Source organism: Littorina saxatilis, linkage group LG5, assembly GCF_037325665.1.
Source record: "Littorina saxatilis isolate snail1 linkage group LG5, US_GU_Lsax_2.0, whole genome shotgun sequence".
In the NCBI taxonomy this organism is placed as follows: domain Eukaryota; kingdom Metazoa; phylum Mollusca; class Gastropoda; order Littorinimorpha; family Littorinidae; genus Littorina; species Littorina saxatilis.
In genome coordinates, this window is record NC_090249.1 from 63355969 (window position 1) to 63382212 (window position 26244).

At 44.9% G+C, this 26244-nt stretch overlaps 1 protein-coding gene across 1 annotated transcript in view; it reads left to right on the forward strand.

Annotated features, from left to right (window-relative positions):
• Positions 1-2573, forward strand: part of LOC138967684 (uncharacterized) — a 28222-nt gene extending 25649 nt beyond the window's left edge. The window contains exon 8 of the mRNA XM_070340328.1: positions 1-2573. This exon is cut by the window's left edge and continues 1274 nt beyond it. Within this exon, the coding sequence (XP_070196429.1) occupies positions 1-994 (994 nt within the window). The 3' untranslated portion in view covers positions 995-2573.
• The last annotated feature ends 23671 nt before the right edge of the window (positions 2574-26244 follow it).

The window sequence follows — 26244 nt, forward strand, 5'->3', positions numbered from 1 at the left end:
CCAGATTGATCGTGACATTGCCCCTGCTCCTCAAGGTCGTGACATTGCCCCTGCTCCTCAAGGTCACCTTGACCAGGGGCCAGCGACAGACATCCCCCCACTGTCTGCTATGCCCGGTGGCTATGTTCTCCGCCATGCAACAAGCCCAGATGTCTCCCTGCCCTGCCCACCGCCCGTGCAGGACGCAGATGACAGTGAAGGGGGAAGCCAGCACACAGAGAAGGACGAACATGACAGTGAAGGGGGAAGCCAGCACACAGAGAAGGACGAACATGACAGTGGAGGGGGAAGCCAGCACACAGAGAAGGACGAACATGACAGTGAAGGGGGAAGCCAGCACACAGAGAAGGACGAACATGACAGTGAAGGGGGAAGCCAGCACACAGAGAAGGACGCAGATGACAGTGGAGGGGGAAGCCAGCACACAGAGAAGGACGAAGATGACAGTGAAGGGAGAAGCCAGCACACAGAGAAGGACGCAGCGCGATCTGAGGAGTCGGGGTCCTCTTTATCCGATTCAACGCCAAGCCAGAGTTCAAACGGCGGTGGTTATGTACCCTTGGATAAAGTTGAGAAGATGACCTTGATTCTTGACAGCAGCGCTGCCATGGTAACGGCTGATGAGAGCGATGCAGGCGGGAGAGAGGGGGGAGGAGGGAGGGGTGGCTTTGAGAGACTGGACTCTGGCTACTCCTCTCCCAACTCTGCCCAACGTTCTCCGCAATGGCGATCGTCTCCTGGCTTCACGAGTGTGCAGGAGACACCGCACAATGTCAACGACGATGGAACGTTCAACATGACCCCAGGAGAGCCTGCAATGGCGGCCACCAAGAAGGGTGTTGCCACACAGAGACACGGCGAGAGGACCAAGGGAGAGAATGCAGGGAAGGAGAGGGGGTCACTCGGTGGCGCACTGGTTATGTCTTCTTCCCCTAAGCGACAAGCATCATCCGGGTACGTTGAGAGACCAGTGCTTGAGAACGGGAGCAGTTGAAACGATTGAACCTCAGGAGGATGCGCTGGCCTCGATCTGATATTGCCCCGACTTTTATTACACTTTCTTCTAGAAAAATCATGGTTGTATCTTACGAAAATATATCATTTCTTCTTTCTTATAAAAAGAATGCCATATAGACGACCTGTTAATGTGTGGTGACTGATAACGTAGCGCAGTCAATCACTGACTGACGCCATTGTGGTTACGTTTGATCCTTGGCTTAGTAGCAACTGATAATACACGGGACATTTGCTCATAGAATGTTTCAATTATTTCTATATTTCCCTTTGTTTTAATTGTATTGTTTTCTCAGGAATGCTAATTAAGGGATCTTCAAAAGAATTAATTCTGGGAGGAGATCATGTTCAGTACGCGCAGCCTTCTGTAAGGATGAGTTCTACATGATACCGGGTTTTCATGACACCGACAGTTGTCACAGGGTGTGTCACAGAGTGTGCAGTAGTAGCCTGCTTTATTCATGTACAGTGGAAACAGATTTTGTGGATGAGAAAATGTAAGTTGTACGCCCTCACGGCAAAGCCATTAGGGGCATGTTACACGGGAAAACCCGGCTTTTGTGTATAAATTACTATGGTGGAAGTAGCTGTCAGCAGATTCTAAACACATGGTGTGGAAGGATATATTTTCGTTCTTAGATATATTGTGACAATGTAACCCGTTAGAATGTATGAATGCTACTTTCAATCATGTAGACGAAGCAGATAACAATTATGTCCCACCTCATTTCAAGCTTCTATCACATAATTATGTAGTTTTTCGCAGTTTGTTGTTTTCCTTAGCGAAGCCTCGGAGCGAAGCCTCGGATCTAAGTTATTATTTGATTCATAACTCAGACCTGAGAATTCACTAAGGACGACAACAATAAAGCCGGCACTACGTTTTGAACGTATCAACTTTTGACTTGGACATTTTCCATGCAATCAACAGATTAAAAACAATTCACGTCGACATAGGTTGAGGGGGAAGAACTTTATACAGCCAGATTGTACACATTTGCGTGGTTACGTCCCTTCTTACAGCTGATCGCACTTCACTGCTAGCCTTCTATTCTTGGTTCGCCGGGATACGCATTCAGCAATGTCACGCGACATACAGATAAATATTGCATTTGCCTAATTGTTTCATTTTGATCATGGCCTTGTCGGTAGCTTTAATTATCCCTGTAATGAAATGTTGCTGCATGCACTCCTTCCGGCCATCCCCCTTTCTCACAGAAGGGGTCTGAGTCGACCAAATGGAAGGTTCATCCCCAAAAGAAAGGAAATTCAAAGAATATGACACTTAACTTTTTGTACCCAAGCTTTATCACAATCCAACCCAGTCTGCATCAATCAGGAATTGTTTTGAGCTTTGAATTACGCAGCGTACAACTTTGATTTCGATGTAATTTTGATTGTGCAGGCTTTTGATGTTATGTGTCGTCTTTTTATTATTTTTGTTTTGTTTTGACGTTGATGCGGCGTTGCCTGCAACTAAGATCTCGAACAATGTGCTCAAATTTTTAGAGCAAAACCCACATATATATATATTTTCTCAATAAAAACGCTTTTTGAAACCGTCGTTCTGTTTACTTATGCGTGAGTGAGCGGGGCGGGGATGTAGCTCAGTCGGTAGCGCGCTGGATGTGTATCCAGTTGGCCGCTGTCAGCGTTAGTTCGTCCACACGTTCGGCGAGAGATTTATTTCTCAGAGTCAACTTTGTGTGCAGACTCTCCTCGGTGTCCGAACACCCTCGTGTGTACACGCAAGCACAAGACCAAGTGCGCACGAAAAAGATCCTGTAATCCATGTCAGAGTTTGGTGGGTTATAGAAACACGAAAATACCCAGCATGCTTCCTCCGAAAGCGGCGTATGGCTGCCTAAATGGCGGGGTAAAAACGGTCATACACGTAAAAGCCGTGCCGGGAGTTTCCGCCCATGAACGAACAAACAAACTTATGCGTGAGTGAGTGTGAATCTTTGTGGAACATTCTAAACAGGAAGCAGGCACGGACACAAAGCCGACAGACACACAGACAGACACACAGACTGAGACACAAAGCCGACAGACACACAGACTGAGACACAAAGCCGACAGACACACAGACAGACACACAGACTGAGACACAAAGCCGACAGACACACAGACAGACACACAGACTGAGACACAAAGCCGACAGACACACAGACTGAGACACAAAGCCGACAGACACACAGACAGACACACAGACTGAGACACAAAGCCGACAGACACACAGACAGACACACAGACTGAGACACAAAGCCGACAGACACACAGACAGACACACAGACTGAGACACAAAGCAGACAGACACACAGACAGACAGGCAGACTGAGACACAAAGCCGACAGACAGACACACAGACTGAGACACAAAGCCGACAGACACACAGACAGACAGGCAGACTGAGACACAAAGCCGACAGACACACAGACAGACACACAGACTGAGACACAAAGCCGACAGACACACAGACTGAGACACAAAGCCGACAGACACACAGACAGACAGACAGACTGAGACACAAAGCCGACAGACACACAGACAGACAGGCAGACTGAGACACAAAGCCGACAGACACACAGACAGACACACAGACTGAGACACAAAGCCCACAGACACACAGACAGACAGGCAGACTGAGACACAAAGCCCACAGACACACAGACAGACACACAGACTGAGACACAAAGCCGACAGACACACAGACAGACACACAGACTGAGACACAAAGCCGACAGACACACAGACTGAGACACAAAGCCGACAGACACACAGACAGACACACAGACTGAGACACAAAGCCGACAGACACACAGACAGACACACAGACTGAGACACAAAGCCGACAGACACACAGACAGACACACAGACTGAGACACAAAGCCGACAGACACACAGACTGAGACACAAAGCCGACAGACACACAGACAGACACACAGACTGAGACACAAAGCCGACAGACGCACAGACAGACAGGCAGACTGAGACACAAAGCCGACAGACACACAGACAGACAGGCAGACTGAGACACAAAGCCGACAGACACACAGACTGAGACACAAAGCCGACAGACACACAGACAGACACACAGACTGAGACACAAAGCCGACAGACGCACAGACAGACAGGCAGACTGAGACACAAAGCCGACAGACACACAGACAGACAGGCAGACTGAGACACAAAGCCGACAGACACACAGACAGACAGACAGACTGAGACACAAAGCCGACAGACACACAGACAGACAGGCAGACTGAGACACAAAGCCCACAGACACACAGACAGACAGGCAGACTGAGACACAAAGCCGACAGACACACAGACAGACACACAGACTGAGACACAAAGCAGACAGACACACAGACAGACAGGCAGACTGAGACACAAAGCCGACAGACACACAGGCAGACTGAGACACAAAGCCGACAGACACACAGACAGACAGACAGACAGACAGGCAGACTGAGACACAAAGCCGACAGACACACAGACAGACAGGCAGACTGAGACACAAAGCCGACAGACAGACAGGCAGACTGAGACACAAAGCCGACAGACACACAGACAGACAGACAGACAGACTGAGACACAAAGCCGACAGACACACAGGCAGACAGGCAGACTGAGACACAAAGCCGACAGACACACAGACAGACAGGCAGACTGAGACACAAAGCCGACAGACACACAGACAGACACACAGACAGACAGACAGACTGAGACACAAAGCCGACAGACACACAGACAGACACACAGACAGACAGACAGACTGAGACACAAAGCCGACAGACAGACAGGCAGATTGAGACACAAAGCCGACAGACACACAGACAGACAGGCAGACTGAGACACAAGGCCGACAGACACACAGACAGACAGGCAGACTGAGACACAAAGCCGACAGACACACAGACAGACACACAGACACACAGACAGACTGAGACACAAAGCCGACAGACACACAGACAGACACACAGACAGACAGACAGACTGAGACACAAAGCCGACAGACACACAGACAGACAGACAGACTGAGACACAAAGCCGACAGACACACAGACAGACAGGCAGACTGAGACACAAAGCCGACAGACACACAGACAGACACACAGACTGAGACACAAAGCCGACAGACACACAGTCACACAGACAGACAGACTGAGACACAAAGCCGACAGACACACAGTCGGACAGAAACACAGAGTGAGACTGACGTGACACACAGCCGATAGACACACAGAAAAGCTGACACACAGACAACACAAGAAAAAAAGCTGGAGTTATGACAACAAGGAGCTAAAAATAGGAACTGTACATCATAAGATATTTGCTGGCAGGAAACAACACCCAGGGACAGCAACTCAGTAACGCCCCTTACTCTTATTCCGCTTTGAGTGCTTGCCTCCCTTGGTTGGCTTGAAGAGCTCCGGCCCCCTTGGGTCTGTGACTGCTTGATTGAGAGGTAAGGCTTCTTTAACAGAACACAAGGGGCCACCACTCCTTTGGTTTGATTGAGAGGGAAGGCATCTTTAACAGAACACAAGGGGCGACCACTCCTTTGGTTTGATTGAGAGGGAAGGCATCTTTAACAGAACACAAGGGGCGACCACTCCTTTGGTTTGATTGAGAGGGAAGGCTTCTTTAACAGAACACAAGGGGCAACCACTCCTTTGGTTTGATTGAGAGGGAAGGCATCTTTAACAGAACACAAGGGGCGACCACTCCTTTGGTTTGATTGAGAGGGAAGGCATCTTTAACAGAACACAAGGGGCGACCACTCATTTGGTTTGATTGAGAGGGAAGGCTTCTTTAACAGAACACAAGGGGCCACCACTCCTTTGGTTTGATTGAGAGGGAAGGCATCTCAGTTTAACAGAACACAAGGGGCGACCACTCCTTTGGTTTGATTGAGAGGGAAGACATCTTTAACAGAACACAAGGGGCCACCACTCCTTTGGTTTGATTGAGAGGGAAGGCATCTTTAACAGAACACAAGGGGCGACCACTCCTTTGGTTTGATTGAGAGGGAAGACATCTTTAACAAAACACAAGGGGCCACCACTCCTTTGGTTTGATTGAGAGGGAAGGCATCTTTAACAGAACACAAGGGGCGACCACTCCTTTGGTTTGATTAAGAGGGAAGATATCTTTAACAGAACACAAGGGGCCACCACTCCTTTGATTTGATTGAGAGGGAAGGCATCTTTAACAGAACACAAGGGGCCACCACTCCTTTGGTTTGATTGAGAGGGAAGGCATCTTTAACAGAACACAAGGGGCGACCACTCCTTTGGTTTGATTGAGAGGGAAGGCAACTTTAACAGAACACAAGGGGCCACCACTCCTTTGGTTAGATTGAGAGGGAAGACATCTTTGAGAGGGAAGACATCTTTAACAGTACACAAGGGGCCACCACTCCGTCAGAACATCTCTGAAAGGGGAATAAGGCAAGGACCCTCAGTGTAAGACAGTGAGAGGACGGGAGGCGGAGAGAGAGGGAGAGGGGGGGGGGGGGGTAGGGAACAGGGAGAGAAGCGAGGTAAACATGACTCTGTCAGGGGATTGCTCAGAGGCAGCAACATTTGATTAGACCTGTCCTGAGACCGGCACCATCATCGATCACAATAAAGTATGACCCCCACCCATCCCCTTCATCCCCTTCTACCTCCTCTCTGTTCTGCCCTTGATGAGGGCTGTGGATCTAGGTGGTCAGATAGACAAACAGACAAAGAAAGGGAAAGTATGAAGAGGGAGAAGATAACTGACAATTACAAGGGCCAAGGCTTTACATGAGAGAAAGACTCAGAGAGAGAGAGAGAGAGAGAGAGAGAGAGAGAGAGAGAGAGAGAGAGAGAGAGAGAGAGAGAGAGAGAGAGAGAGAGAGAGAGAGAGGGAGAGTTGCAACACACACACACACACACACACGCACACACACACAATGTTAGGAAACGCTACCGTTGCTGAGCTTTGGTTCAGTTTTGTGTGTTGCATGTAGTTGACTTATTTGTACTTTGTGGGAAAGTACCGATATTATATTTTGTAAACACAATATTTATGCTTGGACGAGAATGCAGGTGAACTTTCTAGTCCTGTCAAAACAAGTTGTTTACCATGCTGTTTTAGTCGTGAGTTCGTGGCGTTCGTTCGGATTAAGTGCGTCGGCGCCTTTGATGTACGTCATAGAGAATGTCGCTAGTTTAGTCCATGCACGGCTCGTATAATGTAGTTGTATCATGTTCGGTCTGGAATATTCTCGAGATTGAGTATTTACTATATATGCCAGCGCGATTTGAATGTTAAAAAAGCTTCTATTTGAGTTCTGCTAGTTGTGCAGTTGTATGTATTGAATGCTGAATAAATCCTCGAACTCATTTTGACGAGTTGTTTTCTGTTGCTGCGAAGACGGGCGACGTAGAATAAAAGAACAACGTAGAGGATTTATTCAGCATTCAATACATACAACTGCACAACTAGCAGAACTCAAATAGAAGCTTTTTATATTTAGTCAAGTTTTGACTAAATATTTTAACATCGAGGGGGAATCGAAACGAGGGTCGTGGTGTATGTGCGTCTGTCTGTCTGTCTGTGTGTGTGTGTGTGTAGAGCGATTCAGACTAAACTACTGGACCGATCTTTATGAAATTTGACATGAGAGTTCCTGGGTATGAAATCCCCGAACGTTTTTTTCATTTTTTTGATAAATGTCTTTGATGACGTCATATCCGGCTTTTCGTGAAAGTTGAGGCGGCACTGTCACGCCCTCATTTTTCAACCAAATTGGTTGAAATTTTGGTCAAGTAATCTTCGACGAAGCCCGGGGTTCGGTATTGCATTTCAGCTTGGTGGCTTAAAAATTGATTAATGACTTTGGTCATTAAAAATCTGAAAATTGTAAAAAAAAAAACAAATTTATAAAACGATCCAAATTTACGTTTATCTTATTCTCCATCATTTGCTGATTCCAAAAACATATAAATATGTAATATTCGGATTAAAAACAAGCTCTGAAAATTAAATATATAAAAATTATTATCAAAATTTTTTTTTCGAAATCAATTCAAAAACACTTTCATCTTATTCCTTGTCGGTTCCTGATTCCAAAAATATATAGATATGATATGTTTGGATTAAAAACACACTCAGAAAGTTAAAACGAAGAGAGGTACAGAAAAGCGTGCTATCCTTCTTAGCGCAACGAATACCCCGCTCTTCTTGTCAATTCCACGGGCACAGCCTTTGCCACGGGCGGTGGAGTGACGATGCTACGAGTATACGGTCTTGCTGCGTTGCGTTGCGTTCAGTTTCATTCTGTGAGTTCGACAGCTACTTGACTAAATATTGTATTTTCGCCTTACGCGACTTGTTTAACATTCAAATCGCGCTGGCATATATAGTAAATACTCAATCTCGAGAATATTCCAGACCGAACATGATACAACTACATTATACGAGCCGTGCATGGACTAAACTAGCGACATTCTCTATGACGTACATCAAAGGCGCCGACGCACTTAATCCGAACGAACGCCACGAACTCACGACTAAAACAGCATGGTAAACAACTTGTTTTGACAGGACTAGAAAGTTCACCTGCATTCTCGTCCAAGCATAAATATTGTGTTTACAAAATATAATATCGGTACTTTCCCACAAAGTACAAATAAGTCAACTACATGCAACACACAAAACTGAACCAAAGCTCAGCAACGGTAGCGTTTCCTAACATTACCCCCAACACCAGAAGAAATTTCTTTCAATCATTGAAACGCTACTTGTACACATATTATGTATACATAACAGATTGAAATCCAGGTATGTACATTAGTCTGTTGGAGAATGAACACAGTTTCACTCACATACTCGGCTGAGAAAATCTGCTCCAACATTGTCTGAACCTTTGATCGATTCCACTCGCATATCAAAGTTCTGCAAGTACATCACCCACCTCATGATACGATTATTCACAAACTTCGCAGAGTTCAGGTAGGTGAGGGGTTTGTGATCAGTCTGAAGCACGAATTTCACCCCTTGGAGGTAGAGTTCAAATGTCTTGATTCCCCACACGATGGTTAAACACTCTTTCTCCATGGTCGAGTAGTTCTTCTCGGCTCCTGACAGCTTCTTGCTGGCATAGCTGACCGGAAACGGTTTACCTCCATGTTCTTGCATCAACATGGCGCCGATCCCTTCGTCCGATGCGTCTGTACGCAAGATGAACTCTTTGGCAGTATCAGGAAGGCGTAGCACCGGGTCTCGTGACATCAGGTCGCGCACAGTCTGATATGCCTTCCCCTGAGCTGGTCCCCAGAGTATTCGGTTGGGGCATCCTTTCCGGGTCATGTCCGACAAAGGCGCCGTTATGGCGGCGAAGTTTGGAATGAACTCTCTGTAGTACCCAGCCAATCCAAGGAAGGATCGCACCTGCTTCTTGGTTTCAGGACGTGGCGCATTGAGGATCTTGGTGACGTTTTCCAACAAAAGCCCCTTTTGACCTTCCTTCAGTGAATGACCTATGAAGTCAACGTTGTCGGTCCCCAAAATGCACTTGCTGGGTCTCACGGTCAGATTGGCTTTTGTCAGGCGGGAAAACAGTTCCCTCAAAGTCTCCAGATGCTCCGCAAAGGTCTCCGTGTGGACTAGCAGATCATCCCAGTAGTACACAACATTCTTCATTCCTTTGAGCATTTTTCGCATTCCCCTCTTCAGGGTAGCACCGCTGTTCACCATGCCAAAAGGCATCCGCAGGCACTCATACGTTCCGTCTGGAGTTGCAAAGGCGGTCTTTGGTATGTCCTCTTCGCGCACAGGAATCTGCCAATATCCCTTGCTGAGATCGATCTTTGAGAAGATCTTACTGCCAGTCAACTGTCGGAATAGATCAGTTGCCGTCGGCATTGGTTCAGGGTCAAACACGGTGATCTTATTGACTTTCCTAAAGTCAATGCATACCCTGTTTGTGCCGTCTTTCTTCTTGACAACAACAACGGGAGATGAGTAAGGGGATGATGACTCACGGATGACCCCCATCTTCAACATGTTGTCGATGTCCTTCTTCAAGGATTCCCGAGCCTGAAACGGGATAGGGTATGGTTTTGAGCGAACAGGAACGTCAGATGTGAGGTGGACTTCATGTTCGACCAAGGACGTAGAGCCTGGAACATCAGAGAACCTATGGGTGAAGTCGCCCATAAAATCATGCAGCTCCTTCTGCTGGTCTTCTGTCAGGTCAGGTCCTAACTTGACGTCATCCACTCCCTCTTTCTTGTGGAGGTCTCCCAACTCCAGTAGTTCCTCACCATCGAACTCGTCTAGTTCGGCTGGTTCTTCCACACTTGCTGCGACCTGTACTGCTTCCGGAGGTCTCTCCACATACAGTTTCATGAGGTTAGCGTGGTAGATCTTGGACTTCTTGCAGACATTCACCTTGTAGTCGTTGATCCCTACCACAGCCTCAACCTCGTATGGGCCTTTCCACTGCATCAGTAGTTTGTTGTGATCAGTGGGAAGCAGTATCAGCACTTTGTTACCTGGTGTAAACTTCCTGTTTACGGCTTTGCGGTCGTAGTAGTGCTTTCCACTATCCTGAGACTTTCTCAAGTTTTCTCTCGCAATCTCGAGAGTCTCCTCCAGTTTCTCTCGCAACTCGAACACGTACTGGTAACTGTTCTTCACTTCAGGTGTGTCCACATCTTTCGTCCACAATTCCTTTAGTATTTGCATCGGGCCTCTCACGGTCCGCCCGTACATCAGCTCGAACGGGGAGAATCCAGTGGACTCTTGTGGCACCTCCCTGTATGCAAACAGCAAGGCATTGATGTAGCGATGCCACTGCCTTGGCTGCTCACTGCATAGTTTCTTCAGTGTGGACTTCAGCGTCGCATTGAATTTTTCTACCAGCCCACTGCACATCGGGTGATAAGGTGTCGTAGTCAAGTGACGAATGCTCAGCAGCCTGTTGACCTCTTCCATGCATTCAGAGACAAACTGTGTCCCCAGGTCTGTGAGGATCTCTTCAGGAACCCCAATTCTGCTGAAAATGTCCACAAGTGCCTCGGCAACAGTCTCGGTGTCAATTTTCTTCAGAGGCACGGCTTCTGGGTACCTGGTTGCATAGTCTACCAGGGTCAGTAACCAACGATGACCCGCTTCACTTGGCGGTTTGATCTCGCCGATGAGGTCAATGGCCACCCTCTTGAAAGGTCGGTCGATCAAAGGCATCTTCTGCAACGGCACTTTCGGGACCCTTCCTCGAGGTATGGTTTTCTGGCAAATATCGCACGATCGGCAGAATCGAGTCACATCTGCATGCAGTCCTGGCCAGTAAAACGCAGCCTGGATTCTGTCCGATGTCTTCTTGACCCCCAGGTGACCTCCCATAATAGAGTCGTGGGCCACCTGCATCACCTGGCGCCTAAGTGGTTGAGGCACCAGAACTTGACGTAATAGCTTCCCACCGTTGACTCTCGGGTGCTGGAACACTCTGTACAGGATCTTGGCCTTTACTTCAAAGTGCACAGTGCCTTCGCCCTTAGCCATCTCCTTGACAGGACGACTCCTGTACTTTGTCAAGGTCAAATCAGCTTCCTGTAGCTGAATCAGCCGATCCCTGTCCACGACAGCAGTTGCAGAACTGTTGGTGACCCTGAGTGGCGTAGTTGTTTTGTCCTTCTTCGCCTGGGCTCTGGTCGTCACAGCGCTTACAACCTGCGGCTGGTCGCGGCGATGCACAGTTGCTCTGTCATCTCGTAACAGTTCGCTGATATCTTCATTCGCGAATGGCAGTGGGTCTTCCTCCTCAGCAGCAGGCTGAGCTGAGCCCCTTCTCCATTCGGAATCAGGGTCATCAGGACGTCTCGCACCCCCAATGTTCCCAATTAATAGATCGTACAAGGGCTTCTTCAGGCAGACGGCCTCAACTTCTCCTGTGAAGTATGGAGTATCGATCTGGTCTTTCCCTTCAGTAAATGCTGGAAGTTTCGATGCCCTGTGTAGCATTTGCTGCTGGTTATCTCTTAGGCGTGGTGCCTCGTGCTCATTTTGAACACGCACCATTTCTGTCTGAAGCTCTAAGCGCTTCATCTCCATTTTTATTTGGAGCTCTAAGCGTTTCAGCTCAATTTTCCTTTCTTCACGCTGTGCTTCTCTTTCTCTTTCTTCACGCTGCGCTTGTCTTTCTTCACGCTCACGCTGCGCTTGTCTTTCTTCACGCTCACGCTGCGCTTGTCTTTCTTTTTCTTCTCGCTCACGCTGCGCTTGTCTTTCTTTTTCTTCTCGCTCACGCTGCGCTTGTCTTTCTTCACGCTGCGCCAGCAGTCGTGTCTGGGACTCGACGAACTCCGTCAACTGCTTGCCTTTTAGTCCCAGTTCAATTCCTTTTCCCCAGAACTCAGCCATTCTGGTCTTTTCCGGTGCGTTCGTCTGTATTCTTTCACAGCCACGAACGTAGACGAATGTAGTCTTCTAAAAGAACACAGTCTCTACTGCACCTCCGATGCTTTTCTCGTCGCTGTTCACCTTCGTAGACGCAGGCTGCCACCCTCCTCGTCTAACGTGACGGCGCACTCTGCTCACGATACGTACACGACGTACCTCAGTCGTATTTCGTAGTATTAATGCACTAGCTCCGCGACGAAGTCCGTCTCGTCCAAACGGCAGCTAACCTCTGTAATCCCGATACACTCCGGCGTCGCTCACCGTACCGAGCTGCGGCGATTACCAAACTCTTCACCAGTCACACCGAATCCACGGTTCCGTAGTCTCAATACTGATCCCTCAGGATACACCCGATTGATGGCTACCTCCTGTGACTGTCTTGACACTAGTCCTTGTTGCTGGAAAACCCTTGGCGTTAAACGTAGATCCTTGGCTTGGCCCCCAATTGTTACTCGACACTTGAGATTGCCACAAGTTCTCAAACGTCGTATAGTTGTGTTCTTTTATTCTTCGTCGCCCGTCTTCGCAGCAACAGAAAACAACTCGTCAAAATGAGTTCGAGGATTTATTCAGCATTCAATACATACAACTGCACAACGTAGCAGAACTCAAATAGAAGCTTTTTATATTTAGTCAAGTTTTGACTAAATATTTTAACGTAGAGGGGGGAATCGAGACGAGGGTCGTGGTGTATGTGTGTGTGTGTGTGTGTGTGTGTGTGTGTGTGTGTGTCTGTCTGTCTGTGTGTGTGTGTAGAGCGATTCAGACTAAACTACTGGACCGATCTTTATGAAATTTGACATGAGAGTTCCTGGGTATGAAATCCCCGAACGTTTTTTTCATTTTTTTGATAAATGTCTTTGATGACGTCATATCCGGCTTTTCGTGAAAGTTGAGGCGGCACTGTCACGCCCTCATTTTTCAACCAAATTGGTTCAAATTTTGGTCAAGTAATCTTCGACGAAGCCCGGGGTTCGGTATTGCATTTCAGCTTGGTGGCTTAAAAATTAATTAATGACTTTGGTCATTAAAAATCTCAAAATTGTAAAAAAAAATAAAAATTTATAAAACGCTCCAAATTTACGTTTATCTTATTCTCCATCATTTGCTGATTCCAAAAACATATAAATATGTTATATTCGGATTAAAAACAAGCTCTGAAAATTAAATATATAAAAATTATTATCAAAATTAAATTGTCGAAATCAATTTAAAAACACTTTCATCTTATTCCTTGTCGGTTCCTGATTCCAAAAACATATAGATATGATATGTTTGGATTAAAAACACGCTCAGAAAGTTAAAACAAAGAGAGGTACAGAAAAGCGTGCTATCCTTCTTAGCGCAACTACTACCCCGCTCTTCTTGTCAATTTCACTGCCTTTGCCATGAGCGGTGGCCTGACGATGCTACGAGTAAAATGGCATTGCGTTCAGTTGTGAGTTCGACAGCTACTTGACTAAATATTGTATTTTCGCCTTACGCGACTTGTTTAACATTCAAATCGCGCTGGCATATATAGTAAATACTCAATCTCGAGAATATTCCAGACCGAACATGATACAACTACATTATACGAGCCGTGCATGGACTAAACTAGCGACATTCTCTATGACGTACATCAAAAGCGCCGACGCACTTAATCCGAACGAACGCCACGAACTCACGACTAAAACAGCATGGTAAACAACTTGTTTTGACAGGACTAGAAAGTTCACCTGCATTCTCGTCCAAGCATAAATATTGTGTTTACAAAATATAATATCGGTACTTTCCCACAAAGTACAAATAAGTCAACTACATGCAACACACAAAACTGAACCAAAGCTCAGCAACGGTAGCGTTTCCTAACACACACACACACACACACACACACACACACACACACACACACACACACACACACACACACACACACTCACACACACACATTCGCACACACACACACACACACACACACACACACACACACACACACACACACACACACACACACACACACACATATTGAGTTGTAAAGGCAAAAGCTGTCACATCATCACTAACTAGAGCCGTCACATCATCACTGGGGAGGTTTAGAAACTGCGTCCCTATCAGCTACGTCACCTACCAGGACACCTATCTCACAGGCGGGTCGCGCTGCGTGTGGTGATTAGGTACGTGTTCACGTAGCAAACCCTTCCATACGTCAGCGCAACGTATGTCAGATTTTATCAAGTCCAACCATCCGAGAAGGGTGTAAGGATGCTCACTATTTTCTGGAATCTTTCCTTCACGCTTCAGTCCATATTTCCTAATTCTGGTTTGAATACATCGTAGTCGCCGATGTGTCAAGAGCATGACCCCACGAACGACAAGGCGCTGAGACTTACGTCGCGTATCCTTCTGTGGGCCTATTGAGTGTGCTCGCCTCGATTCACTTCGAAAAGCAGACACAGAAAGCAAAATACCGCTCGTTCAAATGTATTTTGTAGTTAAATCTGTTCAGTGGAATGAATTCAATCTCTACGGTAGAAACAATAATGAAAAAGCTCCCCTAGAATGGAGTTTAGTGCAATGTGTCGGTGTCTCGATAATACCTGAACACTGTGACCTTCTTTTTGACAACTTCTGAGCGTTAGATACCACGTTACGTGCATACTATACCCCTATCACTGCGGGTATTCCCACTGTCGATCGCTGTGCGTGCTTCTGATACGGGCGTGATCACGTATAAAACAGTTTTTATACGTGAAGGCAACGTATCTCATATTACTTTAAAATCTAAATATGAACCATTCAAATAAAGTATGAGACCTCCTCTTACAGCATTTTCCTATATCCTGGCGCATAAACCACATTTTTTAGTTGTGTGGTTGCTTGACTAAAATTAAATAAATCGGGTGACCCGTTCCAACGGCTCTGCGATATCACAGCAAACCATGAAGCACGCAAGGACGACCCAAGCTAAATTTAGAAATGTCATCTCGACCAAAATACTCCCAGGAAGCGTATGTTCAAAAAGACTGAAAATTCAACATAACAGTAACCTTTACCCAGGAACAGATCAAGTCTGCTTGGTAACCCAATGCACACGTGTATCATGTGTGTGTGGTGGGGGGGGGGTGTTGTTTAGTTTTGGTTAGTAAAACTGCCTAGCAAGAATGTTTTGTTTCATAAAGACTTTGTAAACGACCATAAAGTAATGGTTTGGGTACACACATAAAGGCATGCGCGTACGCACGCACACACGCACACCCACAAACACACAGACAGACAGACAGACAGACACACACACACACACACACACACACACACACACACACACACACTCGCACACACATGGCGTCGCCCATTTACACAGACAGACAGACAGACAAGCAGACAGACATACAAACACACACACACATATACACACATACACACATTCGCACATGCACATGACAGTCAGAAACACAACGACGCCCACTTACACACTAACACACACCCTTAAAAGCGGGGGTGAAAGCGTGGTGGCCAGTGACCCAGAACGAACACAAACCAACGCTCGAAGTTCGATTGCCCTACTTTTCTTTTCTGTTTCCTTTAAAAAAAAAAAAAAAATCATTGACTTTACCTGCTGGTTAACTCTAGCGCGCTGTCCAGGATTTTTTAAAGCACGAGTTTTGGAGTTTTGCCATACTTTGATAGGTGACGGTGCTATCTAACGAGCAGTTTTTACAACTTTCCTCTGCGTGACTTATCTCGATAGGGATAGGTGAGGTCGGGGTACGTAACGCAATATCTAAACCTCCGTACTAACTAGAGCCGTCACATCATCACTAACTAGAGCCGTCACATCATCGCTAACTAGAGCCGTCACATCATCACTAACTAGAGCCGTCACATCATCGCTAACTAGAGCCGTCACATCATCACTAACTAGAGCCGTCACATCATCGCTAGCTAGAGCCGTCACATCATCACTAACTAGAGCCGTCACATCATCGCTAACTAGAGCCGTCACATCATCGCTAACTAGAGCCGTCACATCATCACTAACTAGAGCCGTCACATCATCACTAACTAGAGCCGTCACATCATCGCTAACTAGAGCCGTCACATCATCGCTAGCTAGAGCCGTCACATCATCGCTAGCTAGAGCCGTCACATCATCGCTAGCTAGAGCCGTCACATCATCGCTAGCTAGAGCCGTCACATCATCGCTAACTAGAGCCGTCACAGCTTGGCTTTGTTTTGACACGGGACCAGCCACAGGAGACAGATATGCACTTAAAGGGATATGACCTAAGTAATAAAACAATATTAAAAAAAACCCGACACTCAGATCGCTTTCAAAGTTATTGTAAGAGATTCTGCGTTATAAATAATGCTACCGCGCAGGAGATGTGCATTGACTTTGCACTGTGAGCTGTCCAGAGCTTTAAAAGCTTCATTACATGTCGTACAACAAACCAACAAAGAGCGCTGTTTTGGAGAGTTTGGATGTTTTTTGTTTTTTTAAAGGAGATCAGACTTTTTTTGGGGGGGTCACATCAGCGGGTACTATTTCGGAAGGGTTTTTGGCTCACGTAAGTGTAGCCTATGCGATGGTAAACTTTGTCTGTCTGTGCGTGCGTGCGTGCGTATGTATGTGTGTATGTCTGTGGTAGAAACTTTAACATTTTTGGCTAAACACCGAAATACTCATTGTACGTGGTTAATTTTCAAGCACCATCTTCAAATTATTGAAGCAATGATCAACATTGTGTCGGCATGTGTGTAGTTAAAGCGTGTATTCAAAGAAAACGGGTGGTGGGGGGTTTTGAAGGGGTACAAGCAGTTGACTGGTTTGTGTCGTGTTTGGCATGTAGACGGCAGGTCAGGTGTCAAGATCAGGTCAGGGGTCGCGCGAAGGATTGTGGTCCAGTTCTCACCTCGCCGATTCGCCGGGGAAGACGATTTCATGTTGTTCGGTTTCTAAGCTCCAGAAAAGTAAATAAAGAAGATACCAAAGGGAGATTTCCTACAATTTGATCTGCACAGCGTGTTTCCAATGTCCACGCGAGGAAGAGCTGTCGAAAGCGCGGCAGTCAGTGTCGATCTTGCAGCCGTATCCCGGTAAGTTCAGAGACAGATCTAGTGTCTCCCACTCTGATAACGTGTCACCTACTGTTAATCCGTTTTGTTTTAATTTCTTTTTATTTCAGCAGACACGGATGTCAAACACAGTGCTAGGCAGTCACCTCTAGTGAAATGAGTTGATCTAAAGTGCCTGTAATGTTTGGATGTCTTTGCTCGTGGTTCGATTTATGTGAATTTCAAGACTTGCAGTAGAGTCTCAAGTTAAGTTTACTCTGCCCGAAAAAAAACTGTCCACCATTTACTTGAACATGCAGATATAAGGAAACGGAATGAATCTGTTCTCAAAGTCAAAATGATCACGATTTTTTCCTCAGATTCAAAACATGCACTGTCATGGTTTTGTCTGTACAATTTAGTAATTAGGCAGAGTAAGCCTCCCGTAAACCATCACAGATACGGTCAGGCTTTTACACACAGTACAAACACCATTTCATTTAAACACTCACCAATTGAGAACATCCTAGGTGCCCTCCGTAAAGAGCGAACAATTTTCAAAGAATTTATTTTTGCGTGGTTTATCTTTCCCCTGAGCCATCGTGAACCCGTGTGATCCAGTTTTCCCTTTTCACAATGCAGTCGTCATAGTTAGTCATTTGAATGCGACTCGACGTGAGCTTATCTACAATAGCACGTTTTTTTTATGCACGAAACAACGGCTGTGGTTCACAAGAACTCTAGCGGTGGCTTTTGACTGTTGAGAGGAACGGCGATTTGCACTGATAAACCGGCCGTCGTCTGCTACGACCCTTGCGTGACCCTGCTTCCGGGCTTTTCTTTTTTTAAACTTTCACAACTTCGAATTGTTCTGATCTTGTCTTGATGAAAAACGAATTCTTTTATGATTAAAGAATGTTTGTGTAACAAGCTGTCAATTTATTATTTAGATTTTAAAAGTTAGGTCTAGCGCAAAAACGAGGCGCCGTTGTTGTTAACGGAACAAGTCTACGAAAATAAATTCTTTGAAAATGTCTCACGCTCGACAGAAAGCAGCCAGGATGTTCCCGTTCGGTGAGCGTTCAAATGGAAGTATGCTTGTACTGTATTTAGACGCTCGGGGAGCTCTGTGATGGTTTACGGGAGGCTTACTGTGCCTTTAAGTACTTTGCAACAACTTCCTTGAACGTGAAAGACAGTTTTTGAATGCTAGATCTGTATCGCGTTTCATTCCAGACTCGATCCTCTCTTTGATTGATATCTACTGTTTGCTGTTTACGCACTATCATATGATTCGCTATGTAACGTTTGGTAAGCTTACCTTGCAACAGCTTTCTTGTCTTTGTTGGCATTTCTGGCTGTGTTGACCGTCAGAATTATTTTAAGAACCAGGCTGCTGCAGTCGACATGTTTCGCATATTGTAGGGTTACCATGCTGCATAGGTAAAGTGGCTTGTATAACCTGACTATTCTGTTTCAAAACACTGTTTATATTTGTGTAGGTTGTAGTCATCATAACTAATCGCATTTTGCCATTTGTTAACCTACAACAAGATCGACGCTATGTCAGATATATGCCTCAGCCACATGAAGACTTCCGAATTTAGATCTACTCGGCATGGTGACAAGTCTTGATGAAAAGTATAGGACTGAGGACAGCAGTGGAAAAAGTGCCCACATGGCAGGTACCTAACCTATTACCCTAGTCATTTTATCTGTTTGCCTTCTTTTGAAAATTATACATGGAGTTGATATGATGCGTTAGTTTTAACTGTGTGTGTGTGTGTGTGTGTGCGTGTGTGTGTGTGTGTGTGTGTGTGTGTGTGTGTGTGTGTGTGTGTGTGTGTGTGTGTGTGTGTTACGGAGTGAGTGAGTTTGTGTTATGTTACTGTTTGTTGATTTCTTACGGGAGCCTTGAAGGCTTCGCCTCTTGTTTCAATATAAATCCAAAACCTTCTAATTTGGGGACACTCATAGAAAAAGTGTTCCATACGAGGTATGATCCAAACAAAATGATCAAACTGCGATTATACAAGTCTCAGGCCACTGATCATAAAAAGTAATATATCATTTGAGAGGCCAAACATTTAACTGGTATACCTCCAAAAGATAACGTCATTTGGTTACTACGTCATAAATGACGAGGTTTTAAAATACGTCATTTTTAGGTTGTGCTTCAAAACGGGGTCTTTTGTCAAGCACCATGAAAATCTTCACTTCTTTGAAGAGTGTAGCTGGGTAATGGTACACCGAAAATGTCTACAAAGCTGAAGAACGTTACATGAATCAAAGCTGTTCCATATTTGACAATCTGACAAAAGAAAAGGGAAATTGAAACTGGGGAAAAGGGGAATAACTCTGACAAGCCAAAAAGACTTCCGAAGAGCGCTTTAAACGAGAATAATGTAGCTGCTGTGTCAACATTTAAGAACTAAGATTAAAAAGTGTACATGCGAGTATAAAGAGCAAAACTTCAACTTTCATATGGAACGATCCAGAGAGTTCTACTCAATGATCTTCCGCTTCAAAAGCTGGCCGCAAAATGGGTGCCTCATTAGCTGACATGGGACGGAAGGAGAATCAGGGTCCTCTCGCACACGATCTGCTCAACCGTTGTGAACCCAGTAGACCAAAATTTGTTATTACTGTAATCACTGACTATGAATCTTTTCCTTTATGCAATAATATTATCACCCCTTGATTTTGCGTATATGATAACTCTTCTCTTTCAAATGATTCATTAAATGAATGAGTTTGGATGGTTTATTTATTTTCACTTAGTTACTTCCATTGCTTGTGTATGTGTTAATTGTTACCAGGCGGCCGCGTCCTAGGAGGCGTTAGTCGTTTCCCCGCCAGGCGGCGCCACTCGACTACTGTTTTTCGAATTCAACACCGGAGAGAGATAGCTCTTTGAAGCGCATTCACTCACTTTGATTTCATTAATTACCATACTTGTGGTGGATTTTGGAGCAAATCGTGCAGTGCTCGTCTACATTAAGATACAATGGAGTCCGATGATTCTTCACATTTGTCAAATTGGCATGAAACTCCCCCACGTGATCAGATCAATAGTGTCCCTTTAATGTCCGCAACACCCTAAAACTCCTATCTCTAAGCGCCAAGGATACGTTTCGCGTTAATGCGTTCCACACGACACTTTGATTTGTAGCCGTTATATTCAGAAAAATGCGACGGAAAAAAGAAGGAAACAAAATGGTAGGCATTAAAATAAAACAACAACAAAACCCGAAAATAAAAATAAATGAACAGAAAATAAAAGCAATACATTTTCCAAGTGTTGTGCGTTTGACATTTGTGTGGGGGGCCTAAATGGATTTCTGTCCGGCGGAGATATTGATGGCTCGAACTCAGTTTTTGAGATGAGGAGAAAGAGTAGCCCTGAATGCCCTCTGTTTAAAGCGACAGACTGACATTGTTGTTGCTGTTTAAAGCGACAGACTGACATTGTTGTTGCTGTTTAAAGCGACATACTGACATTGTTGTTGCTGTTTAAAGCGACAGACTGACATTGTTGTTGCAGTTTAAAGCGACAGACTGACATTGTTGTTGCTGTTTAAAGTGACAGACTGACATTGTTGTTGCTGTTTAAAGCGACACACTGACATTGTTGTTGCTGTTTAAAGCGACACACTGACATTGTTGTTGCTGTTAAAAGTGACACACTGACATTGTTGTTGCTGTTTAAAGCGACAGACTGACATTGTTGTTGCTGTTTAAAGTGACACACTGACATTGTTGTTGCTGTTTAAAGCGACACACTGACATTGTTGTTGCTGTTTAAAGCGACAGACTGACATTGTTGTTGCTGTTTAAAGCGACACACTGACATTGTTGTTGCTGTTTAAAGCGACAGACTGACATTGTTGTTGCTGTTTAAAGCGACAGACTAACATTGTTGTTGTTGTTTAAAGCGACAGACTGACATTGTTGTTGCTGTTTAAAGTGACAGACTGACATTGTTGTTGTTGTTTAAAGCGACACACTGACATTGTTGTTGTTGTTTAAAGCAACAGACTGACATTGTTGTTGTTGTTTAAAGCGACACACTGACATTGTTGTTGTTGTTTAAAGCGACAGACTGACATTGTTGTTGCTGTTTAAAGCGACAGACTGACATTGTTGTTGCTGTTTAAAGCGACACACTGACATTGTTGTTGTTGTTTAAAGCGACAGACTGACATTGTTGTTGTTGTTTAAAGCGACACACTGACATTGTTGTTGTTGTTTAAAGCGACAGACTGACATTGTAATTGTTGCTGTTTAAAGCGACAGACTGACATTGTTGTTGCTGTTTAAAGTGACACACTGACATTGTTGTTGCTGTTTAAAGCGACACACTGACATTGTTGTTGCTGTTTAAAGCGACAGACTGACATTGTTGTTGCTGTTTAAAGCGACAGACTGACATTGTTGTTGCTGTTTAAAGCGACACACTGACATTGTTGTTGCTGTTTAAAGCGACAGACTGACATTGTTGTTGCTGTTTAAAGCGACAGACTGACATTGTTGTTGCTGTTTAAAGCGACAGACTGACATTGTTGTTGTTGTTGTTTAAAGCGACAGACTGACATTGTTGTTGCTGTTTAAAGCGACACACTGACATTGTTGTTGCTGTTTAAAGCGACACACTGACATTGTTGTTGCTGTTAAAAGTGACACACTGACATTGTTGTTGCTGTTTAAAGCGACAGACTGACATTGTTGTTGCTGTTTAAAGCGACACACTGACATTGTTGTTGCTGTTTAAAGCGACAGACTGACATTGTTGTTGCTGTTTAAAGCGACAGACTGACATTGTTGTTGCTGTTTAAAGCGACAGACTGACATTGTTGTTGCAGTCTAACGTCCCACAGTATTCCTCCCCTTTCTCCTCCACATTGCTTCAGATAATTAGTTACATTCTTCATTATCATCTGACAGTTTATACAAGGGTATTAGCACTGTTTTGATGTGGACCGCACCTGTATAAGTCATCATCTGTGTGGATACATAACCACATTTAATAACAAGCATTGGTTGGTGTGTGGTCCCAAGTATTTCTCTTGTACATGTCGCTCCATGTTTCCTGGATAAAATGATGTTTACACCAAGCGACAGACGTCACCATCATGCCGCGTACACCAAGCGACAGACGTCACCATCATGCCGCGTACACCAAGCGACAGACGTCACCATCATGCCGCGCTGTTTCCCTGCATGTGTCCAAACTTAATTCTTCAGCCGAAACACCCGGAATAAAACCCAAAATCATACCTAGTTTCGCTGTGTTTTAACTTGTTTCTTCAGCCGAAACACCCAAAAACAAACCCACATGTCCTTATTTCCCTGTGTTCTAACGTTTGGCTACAGCCGAAACATCGTGATAAGCCGTAGAGTGGACGTTGGGGGAGGTACCACGAGATAGACTCCCGATACACTTTTCATTTATAGTCACACACATTGCAAGTTCATTAGATAGAAGAGGTTAACGACTATTACATGCAGTCGACGCGCGATGATACGATCACCCATTGGGCTTTCCCCACAAGCCGATGTTACTAAGAATACAATGGGTAATTTCAGGACATCGTTTATTGGAAGTAATCAATAATTATGCAACCCTTGGATTAATTCTATCAAATACATCACAGAGACTAGTGTCATGTCGGATCACAAGTATGTGTAACTGACAGGTCTGGTGTTGTAGTCATGTCGATCGGATCAAAAGTATGTGTAACTGACAGATCTGATATTGCGGTCATGTCGGATCACACGTATGTGTAACTGACAGGTCTGGTGTTGCAGTCATGTCGGATCACAAGTCTTGGATGGTCGATAACAAACTTAAGCTGAATGATGATAAGACTGAAGTCTTACTGTGCAAAAAGAAGAACACTACATTTCCCTCTCCCCAACCTGTTTCTGTTCAAGTAGGCAACACCGACATTCTTTTCTCACCATCAGCTAGAAACCTTGGATTCACCCTTTCATCTGACATGACCCTTAACAAACATATATCTTTAGTCTGTAGAGCAGCTTATTTTGAGCTTCGTAAGATTAGCACCATTCGCCACACACTCTCCTCTCAAACAATTAACACTCTTGTCTGTGCCTTTGTTCTTTCTAAACTTGACTACTGCAACTCTCTTCTCTCTGGCTGTCCTCTGTACCTCCTGCATAAACTACAAAAAGTCCAAAACTCGGCAGCACGCCTCATTCTCAAAGCACGAAAACGAGATCACGCAACACCACTTCTTCACACACTGCACTGGTTACCTATTCAAGCCCGCATTGACTACAAACTGTCCACCCTCTGCTTTAACTTCTTTTCTGGCTCGTCTCCTGCTTACTTCTCTGAACTCCTCACCGTCTATTCTCCAGCAAGACAACTCCGTGCCTCTTCTGACTGTCGCATCCTTACCATTCCACACACCAAAACCAAAACATACGGACAACGCACTTTTACTTTCTGCGCACCCACACAATGGATTCTCTCCCCTTTCACATCCGCCACTCTCAGTCACCCCAAGCATTCAAACGAGCACTTAAAACGCACCTCTTCAAGAAATACAACCCCTGATTTTGTTTTCTCAGTCCATCAGTAGGCTACATGTAGTGTATTTGTTGTTTTAGTGATTTTTCACTACCTATTTTATTCATGTTTTTATTACTTAGTTAGTGGAAGAATCTTTTGTAATGTATGTTTGATGGTGTATGCTTATAATTAAGCGTTGTTGACTATGAATGTAGATGTAAATGCTTGTATAACTGTGTTTTAATTTTAATGTGTCAAGCGCAAAGAGCATAATTGTAAAGTTATGATGTTGCGCTATATAAATGCTCATTTATTATTATTATTATTATTATTATTATAAGTATGTGTAACTGACAGGTCTGATATTGCAGTCATGTCGGATCACAAGCGTGTGTAGCTGTGAAGGAGATCACGAGTAACACTGTAACAGGCAGAGTTTGACAGTGATATCCTCCACGCGTTTAGAACGCTAACCAGAGATAATTATAGCGTGACATAGCAAAGTGTGTTGCACGCACAGGCTGTGAATGAAGCTCACTGACCGGGGATAGTTGACGTTGTACATCGCAACTAGGGTATTGTTACACTTTACCACTGTCCTTGGACATTGAGGGGTTGTCGCAGTAATCGGCCGGGAGGAAGGAAGCCCGGGGAGATGCGACAGTAAAGCACTCAACAGGTAAATGGAATAAGCATTCGAATATCGCTAGAGTGTTTATCGCATACGCTGGTGTTGCAGTCATGTCGGATCACAAGTATGTGTAACTGACAGGTCTGGTGTTGCAGTCATGTCGGATCACAAGTATGTGTAACTGACAGGTCTGGTGTTGCAGTCACAGAACCTCGCGACATAATTATGCAGTGATGAAGACTGGCAAAAAAGAACATGGCATCTGTTTACAATGTCACAGCCACGACAGAAAACATAACATCAGCACAAAGAAGATTTTCCAACCAGGAAGTACGCATACAGTTTGAACTGGCTTGTTTGGATTTCTACGCACACACACACACACACACACACACACACAAGCGCGCGCACACACACACACACACACACCGTCACATACACACACACACACACACACTGACTCACACACACACACACACACACACACACTGACACACACTGGCTGTCGCAGTTTACGAACTTCTCCCTTCATTTACAAGAGCGAGGTTTTGCAGAATGCTCCTAAAGTAGCAGCGAGGTGTGGGGACAGAAATCATTGTGACCATCGTAAAAATACCGCCTTCGCCACTGCTGCTGAGAGAAGCCATTTTTTATTCTTCGCAGTTATTCCCCTTTCTTTTCCCCTTCTTTAAGCAAGTTTCGTCCCTTCTGTATCTTTCTGTCTTCTCTCCCTTTCGGGCCACTGCTGTATGCAGGAGGAATGTAATCAAATCAAGTGTGGCAATAACTTTTTTACACACAGCCAAATTCAGGCAGATTGTGGGCTGCTGTTGAATATTGAATTGCTTGATTTGTATCGTTGGGATTCAAGATGGGCTCCTTGGGCTCTTTTTCTACTACCGTAAAGTACCGAGTATAAGCCCATAACATTGTAAACGCCCATCCCCCACCTTGGAGCAAAATCCGTGCAAAAGGTGAAGTACCGAGTAAACGCCCACCCCCCACTTTTGCATGGCTAAAAAAAAAACCACGAAAAATCGAGAACAGGGAGAGAAAAAAGGAATGCCGAAGAATGTCGTGTCAGAGTTTCTTCCCCTTGCTTTTGGCGCTTCTTTCCAAGAAAATGCCGAAGCGAAAATCTTACTCAGTAGAATTCAAGAGTTTGGTGTGGACAGAAAACAAATTAGGATGTGGCGAGCTAACAGAGATGTCCTTCTGCAGCATGAAACTGGCAGAGAAAAGCGAAAGTTGAAACTGCACCCTTGTCGGACTGTGAAGTCGGAGGAGTTGGAGGTGATACTTTTTGAGTTTCTACAAGAAGAAAGAAGCGAAGGGCGAGTTGTTAGAAAAAAAGACTTGCAGAGAAAAGCGCGACAGTTAGGGGCGGGTCTGAAACTTCAAGACTTTGATGCGTCAAACATGTGGCTACAAAGGTGGAAAAAACGGCACCATGTATCCATTCGCCTCTGTACGTCCAGTAACCAGAAGGTGCCGGCAGATTTTGAGGATTTCAGGTTTTTCAAGTTGTTTTTAAATAAAAGCCGTTTTTGTCGAATAGACATGCTTTCAATGTGTTCAT